General features: G+C 43.6%; 2 protein-coding genes across 9 annotated transcripts in view; both read right to left on the minus strand.

Annotated features, from left to right (window-relative positions):
* The window catches only part of LOC114911244 (dynamin-2-like), a 41,056-nt gene extending 37,624 nt beyond the window's left edge, over positions 1–3,432 (minus strand). For all 7 annotated transcript variants that reach the window (XM_029254607.1, XM_029254605.1, XM_029254606.1 and 4 more), the window contains exon 1: positions 3,253–3,432. In XM_029254607.1, coding sequence (XP_029110440.1) covers positions 3,253–3,413 — 161 coding nt within the window. In that variant the 5' untranslated portion in view covers positions 3,414–3,432. The remainder of the gene's footprint in view (positions 1–3,252) is intronic.
* Positions 3,433–5,417: 1,985 nt separating this feature from the next.
* LOC108923464 (eEF1A lysine and N-terminal methyltransferase-like) lies at positions 5,418–11,333 on the minus strand. 2 transcript variants are annotated; one of them, XM_018734228.2, is made up of 8 exons: positions 10,874–11,333; positions 9,427–10,165; positions 9,077–9,276; positions 8,694–8,883; positions 7,430–7,603; positions 6,842–7,054; positions 6,294–6,425; positions 5,420–5,864 (listed from the first exon to the last, which is right to left on the minus strand). In XM_018734228.2, exons 1-8 carry the CDS (start codon positions 11,024–11,026, stop codon positions 5,584–5,586), a joined length of 2,082 nt encoding a protein of 693 aa, XP_018589744.1. In that variant the 5' UTR covers positions 11,027–11,333; the 3' UTR covers positions 5,420–5,583. The 2 variants fall into 2 exon arrangements, with proteins under 2 accessions (XP_029110427.1, XP_018589744.1); XM_029254594.1 differs by having other exon boundaries at positions 5,418–5,864; positions 9,077–10,165.
* Between the last annotated feature and the right edge of the window lie 3,711 nt (positions 11,334–15,044).

Genomic DNA, 15,044 nt, shown 5'->3' on the forward strand with positions numbered 1-15,044 from the left:
ATTTTAATCCAGTAAATCAAACTTCGTTCAAACATTACACCTTTAGAAATGAACATGCACAACTCTTCACCCAAGAACATAATGGCAAATAATTTGCAGAACAGCAGCTTTCATAGCTGCTAAAGACACTGAAAAGGTTTTCAGTTCAAAGCCCCAATCCCTGCTACTGCTGAAGAGGCCTTGAAGTAGATAGAGAACCTAAACCGAAACAGTAAAAATACCCTGATGTGTAAATGACTAAAATATTAGAAATATTTTTGAATAAAAGTGACAGTTAAGCAATATAATAATGAACTGTAAAAGTGATGTACAAAAGGACCGCATTTTCGTTTTGAATTTGGCAGAGATCATGCAGAGAAAACAATCGAATATTTCTAGTTATCACAGAAAAGCCAGAACAATTCATCTTAAATTATGCAACACGAATGAGAACATGATGCATGCCCTTTTATTACCGACTCTAATTGTGGTCAAAGTTTGTGCACAACTTCAGTGATACAATGTTATGCAGCGTACTGAAGCAATACAGTATAAAGTGAAACAGTCACTGAAATCAAAATTATCCTAAATAGCGTCCATGCAAATCCAGTGGCTATGATGAATCTCCACAATGTTGACAAGCGCTGACAAATAAAATGAAAACAAGTTGATTCAAGGTGCCTGGTGAGTTGCCTCTCTCCTGTTGTCAAACTGATCCCTTTTACATTCACAGGACACAAAGGGTCACGTTCGTTCGGGATGAAACGCCAGCAGCTTCTATTCACATACAGTTCTGGCCTCTTCTGGGGTTTTCGTCTGCTGTTTGCAGTGTCGGGAACTCGCTTGTGCATTTCAATTTTGACACAAACACCTCGTCACAAGGATTCTAAATACAGAGGTACTTCACTACAGCCTTTTATCCCAGCAGACACTAACATTACAGGAGATACATTTTATATATCGGCTTACCTTGACCTTTCACACGTGTACATTTAGAATGATACAAGCGATACCAACAGTTAGAATTAAAAATAAATTAACTGGTTATGCTTGAAGTTTGTGTTTCGTTTCGCGTAATTAATAAGTACCAGGACATTTTTAACAATAAATTTAGGACTATAGAGGCGGTGAGGACATTATCCTTTTCAGTATTGCTTCCAGTATTAAACCGAACATCAACAGCTAATAACCAATAATTTAATCTATAATATGAACTAATGCAGTAAAATGCCACATCCAGTATGTCAAGATACTCGTCCACTTGGTCCCTTTTTCATAATGATTGTACCACTATCCAGAGATGAAATTTTCATTTTTAAAGTTGATAAACCTCTTTGCCAGGAGTACATTACGGTAGCTGCTTTGCAATGACTGTCAAATAAAGGCATAGAAATTACAAAAATTATATTATACTACACATTAAAAACTCTGGACCAGGAAATAAGTTAATATAAGCAATTATTTGAACACTCTATAGGTTATGTCAGTTTCAAAAATATGTTAAAGAAGGAAAAAACATCAGAGACCAGGAACAATCGCAAATACCTCGGACCTAAAGCCATAATGTAATATTTGCTCATCAAAACTTCTACATTCAAAGTTAGTTTGTCTTTTGTCTATCTATGTAAGTTGTATGTCATTTGAGAATTATAAATACGTACACATACACAAGTGATTTAAAGCAACTTCAACAAGCCCTTCCCATCACATATCTAATCAGAAATTCGACTCGACATGACAGTTCCCATGTGTGGCTACGCCTCGACCTCCGTCTCAGTAGGTCATTGTACTCGCTGAGGCCGAAACCAAAGCCAGCCTCCATGAGATAAGACATCCCGCTCCGTCTTATGTCAGAGAACACAGAAGGCGTTGCCATGACAAGCTCAAACACACTGAATGAGAAAAACTCCAACAGCAACAGGCATTCTACCAGTTCAACACCAACACCACATGTGTGACAGATTAATAAAGCAGTAGTGCTGTATTCAACTTCAACCACACTTATCTATAAAAAAAAACACCATGCCGATAACTACAGAAATAAGAAAGGTCACTCACAGATATGCTACTATTTTTGTACCATCTGGGAAACACAAGACAAAGATCATGCCAGCATTTTGTGTATGAGTTCAACCATCCATCCCATCTATCCATCCAGCCATTACCAAGAAACACTTGTCCAATGCAGATCATGAGTCATGGTGATCTAAACCCTATCCTGGAAGCACAGGCCATGAGGCAGAGTACATCCTGTAGAGCAGGGTAAGCACACACTCATTTACTTCACGCATACATACAGTAAAAGCAATTCAGATTCAACAAGTTAGCTGAAACACAAGTCTTTGGACTGTGGGAGGAAACCTGAGCAGCTGGAAGAAACCCATGGAAACAAAGTGTAAACATGCAAACTCCACAAAAACTGAGTCAAACTGGAACCCATCTTGGAGAAACTGAGACACCAGCATTACTCACTACACATATGCGGTGCCCAGGTATTGAAGTGGGGACCACAGACCTCACATATTACCATCATCTTTCTACTTCAAAGGGCATTTCTGTTACTTTTAACAGCAGCAAAACATCTTCAGATTGAGGGGCAGTAGGCAGCATAGTGATCAGGGCTGTTGACTGAAAGGTCCTGGGTTTCAATCCCATTCCCGCTGTAGTACCACTGAGCAAGGTACTAACTCAGAATTGATAGAGGGAAGTCACTGTAAAGGAGATTATTTGACACAGCGAGTCACCTTGGACAAAGGTGTCAGGTCCTTGTTATGGAGAGAGCTCAGTAAACCCAGGATGGCATTCCCTCCATAGCGGTCTACTTACTAAACAAGTACATCTAGAAATGTTAGACATTTGACAAATTCTTCAAGCACAGACACCTTAATTTCGATTAAAAAAATACACTGAAGAGCACAAGAAGCTAGTTTGGTGAGCATCATTAATCTAACAATGTAATAATGACATGATTCAAGGATATTAACAGCAAGGCTTTCTTTTTTATGGAAATACCAGGAGCAATCGGACAGAATATTATGCAAATACCTTGAAGGAGAATATTATCAATAACCTGTGTTCTCTGAAACAGTTATTGGGGGGGGGGGGTGGTTGAGAAGGAAAAACAGTGGTAAAGCTAAAGGAGTACTGTGATTTTAAAAGAATATTATAAGGCTGTGGGTGCACACACACTTAACATGTACAACGTGATTTTTTTTTTCTCATTCACAACACTGATGGGTGTGTTGGGGAACAGCCAGCAGCGCCTCCTCCCACCTGCCCACGAAGTTCTCGAGCACGGAGCTCTTTCCCGCGCTCTGTCCTCCCACCACGGCGATCTGCGGCAGGTCCAGGTTGCAGCTCTGCCCGATGGTGCTGAAGGCATCCTGCAGCCGGTTCACCAGCGGGATCAGCTCCTCCATCCCGCGGTTTCCCATGGTGACGGATCGCGGGGGGGGGGGGGGGTTTGAGGTGAGGTGAGGTGAAGTGAGACGAGGGAGGGGGCGCGAGGCAGGCAGGCAGGCAGGGGGTCACCGACACACACGGGGCGGCTGGGCTGCGGGCTGTCAAGATGAAGATGCGCTCACCCCGCCGCCGGACCGACCGTGCGAGCCGCGAGCTTCGACACAGCGGTGTCACAACTGCCTCGGTGTGACGGACTTAGAGCGCGCGCGCCGCGCTGTCAGCACGCCGCGCTCGCTCGCTCGCTCGCGGGGTCCGCCGTGCGCGCGCTCACACACAGCCACACACAGTCGCCGCCGCCGTTGTTGTTGTCCCGCCAGTCGCCTTACTGAGGCACCACAGACACGCGCTCTCAACGACAAAAAAAAAAGGTTTATTTTCTCAGAGAGTCCGAAATATCCGCTTTATTCTCACCGGAAATGTGCTCCCAGAACTGTCCGGTTCTGGACACGGGGAAAAAAAAATAGCAGGAACTGGACCGGAGCCTGGCTCGGTACTGTTATTTGCTCCTTTGAGTTACCAGTGGCTCTGTAGCATGTTACTGTAAGTCGTTTATTAAGATTTCCTTGTGTCTTGCTTGAATGGCCGGTCCGGTGGGGGCGTCTCGCGGGTGCTGTGCAAGTCCGTTTGGTTCGGCTCATCGACACGCTACAGCTCGAGCTCCGACAGCTCGTTTGACAGTTAGCTAACGGGCTCATCGGTGCGCAGACGCAAACACTGGAAGCGCTGGCTGGGCTCGCGAAGCCACGCCTCAGACGGACAGGGCAGTCCACGGCCAATGAAAAAGCCAGGTCTGGTAAATTGCATACGATGGCCACGCCCCTCTAGTCGAAGCCTATATAAGCGACGCCCACAGCACGCATGGCAGGCCTCGCCTGCTGTTTATGGACATCGCGTGCGTACAGAAATAACACGGCTGCGCTAGCCTACGGTATATCTCATGGGAACGAGCGCATATCTGAGATCTTGGTCTTCAGTTGAATATATTGAAAACAACTGGGAAAAATTACAGAAGAGGATGTAATGGTTTGGCTTGTCACCTTGCAATCAGATGGTCTCGGGTTCCACTGGTGCTGCGGTACCATGCATGAAGACCCAACTGTACATTTATTCATTTAGCTGATGTTTTTCTCCAAAGCAGCTTACAGTGTTATGTTACAATTATTTACCCATTTATACAGGTAGGTAACTTTGCTGGAGCAATTTTAGCATAAGTGCCTTGCTCAACAGTACTATAGCTGGAGGTGGGAACTGAACCTGTGACCTTGGGTTTAAAGGCAGAAGCTTTAACCACTACTGGCTGTCCCCAGCTATAGAAACGGGTAAATAATGTGAACAGTATAGTATAGTATAGACAGTGTTGTAGGTTGCCTTGGAGAAAGGCTCATCCAAATTAGGAATGTTTAAATCAAAAGATTTGATAGTAAGGTGGATGGAGAGAAATTGTATTCCAGTTTATTTGAAAAGGAACGACACTTTGTAGTTTGTTTCTTGTGAAATTGCTGTGTCTCTGCCAGAATTTTTATGTCATTCATTCTATTCTCATAAGTTACAAGAACACAAATAAGGAATAAAGTGCAAACAGAGCAGTAAAAAGGTAACCACTCTGATGGATAGTTGTATCTTTGTTTTTAAAGTAATAATACTGATTCGGTTAGGGCTATAGGTCTAATTTTTTGTTAACATCCTTCCTGAATTACATTTAACATGGCTAATGGCCTAATTTGGTTCTAACATGACTGACTATCAAAAATTTAGTAAAATTTGCCCTTATAGAGTAACAACCATTCAATACATATAGAAACATTCTAAACTGGGTACGCATTTATCAAATATGTCTAAAAGACTAATAATTTTGTATTTCTTCCAAAGTTCTATAATTGTGTGCAAGCCCAAAACCATGACCGAACTACACAATTAACTGAAATGAAGAGAATTGCAATTCACACTCTTGTTTCTAAATCAAAGTCTTTTAATATCATATTTTAAAAAGGAAGAAACAAATACAGGAGAATAAAACCGCACTTCTTTCCTCCCATCCTGTCATGCCCCCTGGTCTTTGGCTTTCTCAGACAAGCAATCACATAATTCACAAAAACTTATTTTGTATGACTATCGCACCAACTTAATTTCCTGGCTGTTTTCTCAAGTAATTTTTAGATCGCCCAGCAGTGTGGCAATGTCAATCTCTGGCTTGCAGGGTGCATTAGAGGCATGCAGCACCTCCTGCAAGCTTTTGCCAGCCTTCCTCAGTGCCTGTGGACTTGCAAAGGTGTTTGTTCCCTCTCCATGGGTACAAAGGAGTAGTTGATTGACCTCCCCCTCAATCCCTCTTGACAGCACACACGAAAACACCTCCCGGACCCGCTCCAGCACGCTCTCTCTCAGAGAAGAGTCCCGACACACCAGGTTTAACATGAACACACCTAGTAAGGGGAGAGATTAAAAAGCAGAGCTATAAAAACAGTCTTGTCTAACATTTCATTGTGTTCTATTCAAAATAGTAAACTATTCTGCAGTCATTTGGAAAGAGTTAAGTGTGTCCTGTGGAAATTGTGGTATTTTGGTGTATCAAAGCATACATTCAGACCCACTTGAAATCTACATTCAGACACAGAATCCCTAATTTCTTAGCAGATTAATGTCTTTGATTCACCTCTGTTTAAAATCATCCTCACAGTGTTTTAGCAGTCATAAAATTCTACTGTCCTTTCAGTCTAACGGTGAACTGCTGAAAAGCCCTTTAGAACTGTTCCGACAAACTAGTGAAAAATTAAACCTTGAAAAGAATACTGAAACAGTAATGCAGGAAAAAAAAAACGTGTTCCACATTAGAGAGCAGATATTTTCCTTACCTCGAGCAGTTAGCAGATTGTGAACTTTCTTAAGGAAAGTTGTTTCCACAAAGGCAGGAGGAGGACAACTCATTCCAAGAGTGGGATCCTTACTGTCGACATCAAACATGATAACATCATAGGAATGACCACCTACAAAAGAAACAACAGCGAGGAAAGTGAGAAGAATTACATAGACAGTGCAGTGATGCTACATAATCAGCAAAGCTAATCAAGGTTTGAAAATTTATTTGCACTTTCATCAACAATGTCAAACCAATCAGGGCTTTAAACTAGATCTTGAATTATGTCTATGTATATAATGTGCCTTTAACTTTGCATAGCTGTAAAACATTTTCTTGTTAGATCTAAATTTCTGTATTTAACCAACTGGGTAATTCTTTTCCATTCATATCATTTAATTTTGTCCAAAAGAACTCTCCCATGAGTCCAGCAATTTATTTCGCTGGCACTAAGCATTTACTGTGAAAACAACCTCAGTCAACAGTTTTAAAAGTTATCCCTAACCCATTGTGACATGTGTTCATCAACATCACGAACGTGACTACCTTGATTTTCCAAAGTGTTGATGTGCTCAAGTCCATCTCCAAGCACCACCTTGAGCCGATCGTCCACGCGGAACCCAAACCATTGCTGAGCTACTTCCAGCATAGCAGGATCCAGCTCAACCACCTCCACAGAAGCTCCTGGGACAAAGTCCCGCAGAAACTGTGGTAGTCCCCCTCCACCAAGACCCACCAACAGCACGGATACGGGAGCACCTGCAAGGGAGGACGTACCGTCAGGGGGATGCAAGAAGCACAGGTACACAGAATAACAGCAGCACAGAGCTAGATGAAAGAGAAAATTAACAAACCTAAATCAAGAGAAATAAACCATCATACTGCTACAAAATTTTGTTAATGTGCCCTGAGAGATATGAATTCTATATAGAGACTATTTGCAATTCAAAAAATAAGCATTCATGATATTACACCACACACTCAACAATCACATGCACTGTTCATACAATCCTCTTTAGGAGTGTAACAGTTTCTTAATAGGAGAATAAACAGCCAAAATAGGGTAGGCAGGAAAAGAATCCCCCATCTGGTGAATAGGTGGGCTTGGACATCTGTGAACAGGTCCACACATACCATTGCTTTCTCCAAAGCCCATACGCAGCAAGGATAGTCCAGCCACCATGACCTGGTGGTGAGCACAGCACAGGAAAGTCTTGTCTACAGCCGTGGTGGCAGTGTTCGCACCTCCCTGAGTGGGGGGAGCCTCTGGCTTTGGCTTCTTCTTTTTGTTCTTCTTCCGACCTGATGCTGTTGGCATAGAGGGAGACACACACTATTGCAAAACACAAAACATCATAGTATGTACAGTACTGTGCAAAAGTCTTAAGCACTTAGGTGTTTCACAAAAATATTTGTTTTACAGTTAATGTCTTCTGCATTCGTGTCAATGGGAAAGAGCATATTTCAGATTTCCAAATATTCCTTTTACAAAAAGTTACAGTATTACAGTAAGGGTTTGTATGTCATTACAGAAAGAAAACACACACACACACACACACACACACACACACTGTCTGAGACCGCTTGTCCTGAGTAGGGTCATAGTGAACCGGAGCCTAATCCAACAAACACATGGCCCAAGGCTGGGGGGAAGGGACACCTGTCCATTGCAAGGCGCCCCAAGCAGGACTCGAATCCCAGACCTGCCAGAGAGCTGGACCCGGCCAAACCCGCCGTGTCCCCGCTAGGGACAAGTGGTTGTTGACGATGGATGGTTACTAAGCTTTGCGGGAAGTTTATTAATTAAGAGCATTATTTTTGGAAGCATTCTCACTTCACAGTTTTTCCCCCCAACCAAGTGCCTAAAACTTTTGCACAGTACTGTATATCTGCCTATCACTTTTACCTTGGGTCTTACGGTGAATATTCACTTACAAAATGCTTTTTCTCTTACAGCACATCTCTTAACATCTTAGTCTATAACCCACTGCTTCCATAGTTCTGTGCAATTTTTATTCATTTAATTAGTCTGATAGCAGATAACACTCAATAATATGCTTTGAAATCTCTGGTTACTCTCGGACACCTAATCTCATCACAAAACTGGGGACAGCCGGTAGCGTAATGGTTAGAGCTGTTGTCTTTGGACTCAAAGATCACAATTTCGATTCCCACCTCCAGCTGTAATAACCTTGAGCAAGGAACTTACCCTAAAATTACTCCAGTAAAATTACCCAGCTGTGCACATGGGTAGATAATTGTAAGTAGATTAAAACTGTAAGTCACTTTGGAGAAAAGCATCAGATAAATTAATAAATGTTTAATTACTGAACAAGGTGATCATTTGTTCAGGGCAGTGCAGCCTTCGCCAAGCACCTCCCACTCCTGTCATTCTCACCGGCAGGTGTAGAGCTGAGCCGACTCTCCGACTGCACCACTCCAGCATTGTCCAAGAACACCAGCCGACGGTACAGGAGGCCATCCTCCCCCCGAACATCTTCCACACAGTACTCCCCACTGAGAGCACTCTTACCTTGACTCACCACCTCCCTCCATCCAAGCTCCCCTCCCACTGAGAGGAAAGGCACCTGCACAGAAGCAGAGCAGCGGCATGAGATCGACAGAGGACTCGAGGGCATGAAGGCACCTTCAGTTTTGCAGGAAACACCAATTTGTCTTTGCTAAGTAGGTGCTTTTTATGTCATATAGCATATACTGAAAGAAATGGAATCCTTTACGCCCTCTTGTAACACAGATGCAACTGCACAAACACTAACGTACCTGCTGATGTGCTGGCATTCCCGGAGGGGCAAGCTCCATCACCATAGGAGAGAGCTCTGACTGGACAGACTGCATGTCCTGATACTCCTGATCTCTGTGCATCGCAACAATGACGAGTCGCCGAAAGTTCGCACTGCGCGCCAGCTGGCTACGTCCTTCGGCCGAGCCGTACAACCAGTCAGATTCCCGACCCTGAGGCACTGAACGATCAGAGAAGAAATCCCTCTTTCGGTGATTCCCAAGAAAACACTTTGTGGTACAAACAGACTTGATTAGAATTTCAACAAACCGGTATTTCAGCATATGAAATGTGACATATGACTCTATGCGTGGCAATGTGTGGCACTTACCTATAAATATTGCAAAGTGATTGGCGCGGGGCACCTTAGCTGTGGCGGGACTGTCCTGTACAGTGAGGGTGTAGCGGGGGCGACCAGTGGAGGCATGGCAAAGGGTGAGAGAGGGGCTCCGACTGCCATCTGTGTCTGTGCGGAGCTTCTGCCGCAGCAAGGCATAGGCCTGCCGCTCCTTGACCACACGCAGCAACTCCAGCACAGTTGCCAGTCGGCAGGGGGGGCCATCCTCACCTTGGCAGACCTCAAGCACAGGAGCTGGGGGCGGCTTCCGAAACTTGGTACACACTAGCACGAAGAGAGGCAACGCAAAAGAGGCCGAACCACAATCCTGATTTCCCAGGCAGTGCGCCCGCACCGCCCAGCCTTCTCGCACAAAGTGCTCCACCGCCATCTTCACCACGTGCTCCTGTGCCAGAGACACGCAAACGTAGCGTCCGCCGACGGCGAGCACTCGGCCCACCTCCGCCAGCATCCTCGTTGCCAGCAGACCCTCCTCCTCTGCTGCCATGGCATCCAGGGTGCCCTTGTCCAGTGCTGCCTGGAAGGTGCCACTCTCAAAGGGGGTCTGGGTGGCGTCCACCTGCAGGAAGGTAAGGCCTGGGCGCCGCTCGGCGTTGCGCTGCTTCATGTGAGCCACTGCAGTCTCACTAATGTCTATGCTGATGAGCTGCTGGTAGCCAACATCGTACAGCTGTTCGCTCAACTCCGAGTTCCCACAGCCGACCACGAGCACCTGTCGCGCAAGGAAACGCATCACAAGGCAGCGTTGTGCAACTTCGTATCGGCCTCATGCAGGCACGTTAAGTTCCGTTACACGCAGGCACGCAGGCACGGCGCGGTCGATAAGTTCCGAGACTGGCCGCCAGGTGACGCTGCCGGACGTCATGCCAGTGGCTGATGTCTTTCTCAAAGGAGACTTGCACCACTAGGTTTATATCCTGAACAACATACAATTTTTTTACATGTTTGTATTATTATCGCTATTGTGATTATTATCATCATAAACATTATTACTACTGTTATTAATTTGTATTAAGATGATACCTTTGTTTGTCCGAGGCAACTTGCAAATTATGCTGGACACACTAGACTTAGTTGTTTTCACTTAAGTCAAGGCTCAGAACAGAGCAATGTGGCGCGCGCGCGCACACACACACACTAGACAACTGAAAGTCACTAATCCGTCTGTCTTTGGACTGGGAGGAAACAGGCAAACACAGGGAGAACATGCAAAGGCCACAGGGTGAGCCCAAGAGACCCGTGTTTGAACACGCAGCCCGGCGGAAGGAGCGGTGAGGCACCAGCGCTACCTGCTGCGCCACTTTTTTGCCGCCGAAAAACGAGGGTTCAGAGTAAGTGAGTAACTTCACAGCCTGCGTTCAGCACGATCATGAGGGGATCAGGTGGAGGACAGTACAGAGGCGTGTGTGTGTTTCCTCACCTTGTCCCGCGGTTTCATGTACCTGTGCAGCACCCCGCACAGCTGGCCGTAGTCTCCGTACCACTCGAAAGCCTTGTCTCCTCGACGACGGAAAAAGCGCTCCCAGTACTCAGCCGAACTGAACTCCTCGGCAGTGCGCGGCAACAGACTCATTCTCGCTGCTTTCAGTTCATTATTTAAAACAAACCGTCTAGGAACCGGGTTTTACCTATGACTGGCACAACTGTGACCGCCTAAATAATTAATGTCACTCACACTGGGGATCTGAAATCTCTGAAAAATTGTTGAAAAGATTATAATAATATATGCTCCCACGTTCGGAACATAATAATCCTATGATAACAAAACAATTACTGATCGTGTAGCTATTTTCAGTTAAGACGAGAAATGATTAATATAAAGTCATAACTAAAGTTTTCAAGAGTGGGCTTACGTCCCACACGTTCACCGCTAAGGGAAATCGACCCGGACAATATTCACAGCTGCACAGCCTCTCGCCTCAAACCTCATTTCGCAATCCTGGCACCACGGTGTCCGAATCGGTGCGCTCATTGGTTGAGCTGCGCACGTGCAGCATGTCCGTCTGCTTCGGTGACGGGAGGAATTCTGCAGATGTCTTTCTCGTTCCTATTCAAAACGGTCAGTTTTTTTTTAAATCTGTCGCAGGGTTATGATGGCATTAATTTAATGCGCAAAAAAATTGAGATTATGGTAAGACTTTAAACAACGAAAAATACAGATGCAAGATATTGCTTCAAATTGTATTTGTTAGAGAAACCAAAGTTTTTTTTCTTTAAAATGATCATTTTAATTTTAAAAAAGACAATAATGTGTGTTTCTTTCAACTGATCTGTATCCGACTTTTATTAAAATAAATAGATATCTGTATAATATAATAAATAGGGTAGCTGGGTAATTTTTAATCTCTCGATATAAACAATTTACAAGCTCCACACACAGTGGGGATCGAACCCTTGTCCTCTCATACCACCCCGGCGTAGGAAGACAGGTGCCCTACTTGTGGTGCCACCCTCTGCTCTTTTTTTTCCTTTTTTTCCCAAAGCGACTTACGGTTGCGTACTACTATTAAATAAACATTCACAGAGTATTTTTTGACATTTATTATAGCTATATTAGAATTTTTTACACAACCTAAACAACTCAACGGATGACTATGACTAAGTTTTTATTGATTTTGACTTAAAACTTCCATTAGTCACAACCAAAACAGCCTTCCACATGGGTTTTGTAAGGTGAGGACCAGAAGTCTGTTCACAACTCAGTTTGTTCCTAATTCCAACCAACATCTCGTAAATCAATAAAAGTGTAATAATACAGAGATTTCTCAATTTGCCTATGAACTTTATCCATGAAAATTCCTAAATCGAGGTTATGTAATCATCAACCGCTACAAACCCAACCACACCGCTACGCTCTTCCACATCTGTCCGCTTGGTGGTCCCCTGCAGGAAGGGTAAAGCACGGAGGTTCTCGGTTCCGGCTCCGTTGTGGTGGAATGACCTCCCCCTCTCACTCAGAACTGCTGAATCTCTGCCCACATTTAAAAAGGGTTAATATAAGGTGTAAATGTTCACGCACTATAACTTTAAGATCATGCCCGGATAAGTCGTTACGCAGCTACTCCTGTAATGTACGTAAATGTGTATCTCAAAAAAAAAAAAAAAAAAATTACTTGGAAGGTGATTAGGAATCGTGGATATTCTGATAAGTTTTGTGCAGCTATTCGTGTGTTGAACACTGGTGCATTTAGTGAAAAGTAACAAACCAACTGTACTTTATCATAATACTCAGTTGCATCTCTTATTCTTGGTAATAATTTAATGCACAAATAGGGTTTTCTATGAGATGGGCGTCGCTTCAGAGAAAAGCGTCTGGTAAATTAATAAATGTAAATATATTGTGGCGCGCAGCGCCGTGGGCTTGGACGGGGCGAAGAAGGACAGAGACAGTGTTTATCTAGAGCATTTATTCGAACACCGGCACCAGGAAAAAGATGCTCTCGGTCCGAGGACCCCATTTCCGTTTCCGCCAAAGCCTGTGCCTCGAGGCAGTCTTCCCAGCCTTGTCGGTACCCGCAGGATCTCTCCTCTGTCTCTCTCTGGCAGACGCAAACACCCCCTTATATTCCTCGCACGTCACCAAAAGCTAGCCAATTACAATAAACACATTTCCCGCTCAAACACAGGTCGTTACAATGTGCATATACGTATATATATATATATATATATATATAGAAACTGAAGCGTCAGACAAATAACCATGAGATTTACATTTGCAGTTACTCATTTGGTAGACACATTTCTCCAAAATGACATACACAAACAATTATTTCATTTACAATAATGTTTTTTTAACCATTACTTAACTCACACTTTTATCCAAGGTGACTTACACTGCTAGACACGCTAAATGCCCTAGGCTACAGCCTCTCTACAAGACAAAAAGCAATAATTTACAGTATTTATGCCTTTATTCTTATAATAATTGTATTTTTTTGTGAGATGTACATCGCTTTGGAGAAAAGTGTCTGCTAAATGAATAAATGTAAAAGTAATAAAATCAGAACTAAGTGTAGCTCATAATACTGGGTGGCACGGTGGCACAGCGAGTAGCGCTACTGTCTTGCAGCACCTGGCTGGTGTGAGAGAAGATGGGTTTGATTCCTGCTCAGTCTGTGTGGGTTTCCTCCCACAGCTCCAAGACATGCTGTTCAGGTTCCCCTTAGTGTGTGAGTGTATTTCACTGATGGATGAGTAACCCCTTGTAAGTAGTGTAGTCACCTTGGTGAATAAGGTATGGGCTTGTAACGCTACATAGTATCTGTTGTAAGTTGCTTTGAACAAAAGTGTCTGCTAAGTGGTAAATAATATTTATGAGAAATGTTGAGAATATACATTTTAAAGTACAACTAATTTGGATGTTGAGAAAGAGGATTTGTACAGCACGAAGAGCTTTGTAAAGGTGTCCTGTTTTGTTAGACACAGAAGGTTGGTCTTTATTTATGCAAGGCAGCAATAAAATTAAGTGAATCCAGTTATGCGAGTTACTCTCTATAACACAGGTAATGAGTAGCAGAGAAATTTCCTTCTTTGAAAAGCATGGCATGGAGGAGGAGACAGGTTTGACATTGCACATCTATGGTGTGAATGCTCAGAGTCTCAAAGCATCACATTTCCATGTGTTGTTCTTCAAACAAAGTTGACTTCCAGTGTTTATTGATGTTTGCACAGTGTAAAATGATCGGCTATGATCATTTGCCAGTTTAACCTCAGGAAGATCATTGAAAGTTGTCCCACTATTTTTGTTATAGAAATGGAATGGTTAGAAAGGAATTTTGTGGTTGTCATTTAATCTAAACTGAATGTAATAAATGACTCAGGCAGCATTTGTTTGAAAAGGTTTGAAATGCCTCACTGGCACATTTGAACATGGTTGATCTTCAGAATAGGAAACAACGGTGTAGCACGCCACATGTATCTGGTTCAGGGAAGTACCCAGGCATGAGGCAGAACAGCATTGATTCACAGAGTCCTTCTATTCAAAATATAAAACAAACAGTGCATCAACCATAAACCAGGAACATCAGGCCACATCTTTTTCCACGCAAGCGTGACCTCCACAGTGTGAATGCTCCACTCACCCATCTGTCTATTTAAGTAGTATTATATATAACCAATAATAATGTGAGGGTGTTTATTAATTTTTGATTGCGTATATGTATCTGTTCACCTGTTTTACTAAAATGTCAACAGGGCAGACTTGTGAAAAGGAAAACACCCAAGAATGGTAGGTTAAGTGTATGGTAACACCCTGGGAACAGGCCAAGGGACCACCCCTCTTGAGCGGTGGTGTTACCGGCTAAGTTCCTTTTAATAATTTTTGGTTTTTAGCCTTGGGGTATGTCTTTTAGTGTCTTAAAGGTCCTGTCATGCAGTCTTCATATTAATTGGTTTTATTGATTTCATTGTTTTATTTTAGATTTTATTTTGGCATGACAGTTTTTTTAGGTACTTATTTACTGAATTAGGGGGTGCGGTGGGTTGGACCACAGTCCTGCTCTCCGGTGGGTCTGGGGTTCGAGTCCTGCTTGGGGTGCCTTGCGATGGACTGGCGTCCCGTCCTGGGTGTGTTCTCTCCCCCTCCGGCCTTA

This window comes from Scleropages formosus, chromosome 9 (genome assembly GCF_900964775.1).
Source record: "Scleropages formosus chromosome 9, fSclFor1.1, whole genome shotgun sequence".
Lineage (NCBI taxonomy): Eukaryota > Metazoa > Chordata > Actinopteri > Osteoglossiformes > Osteoglossidae > Scleropages > Scleropages formosus.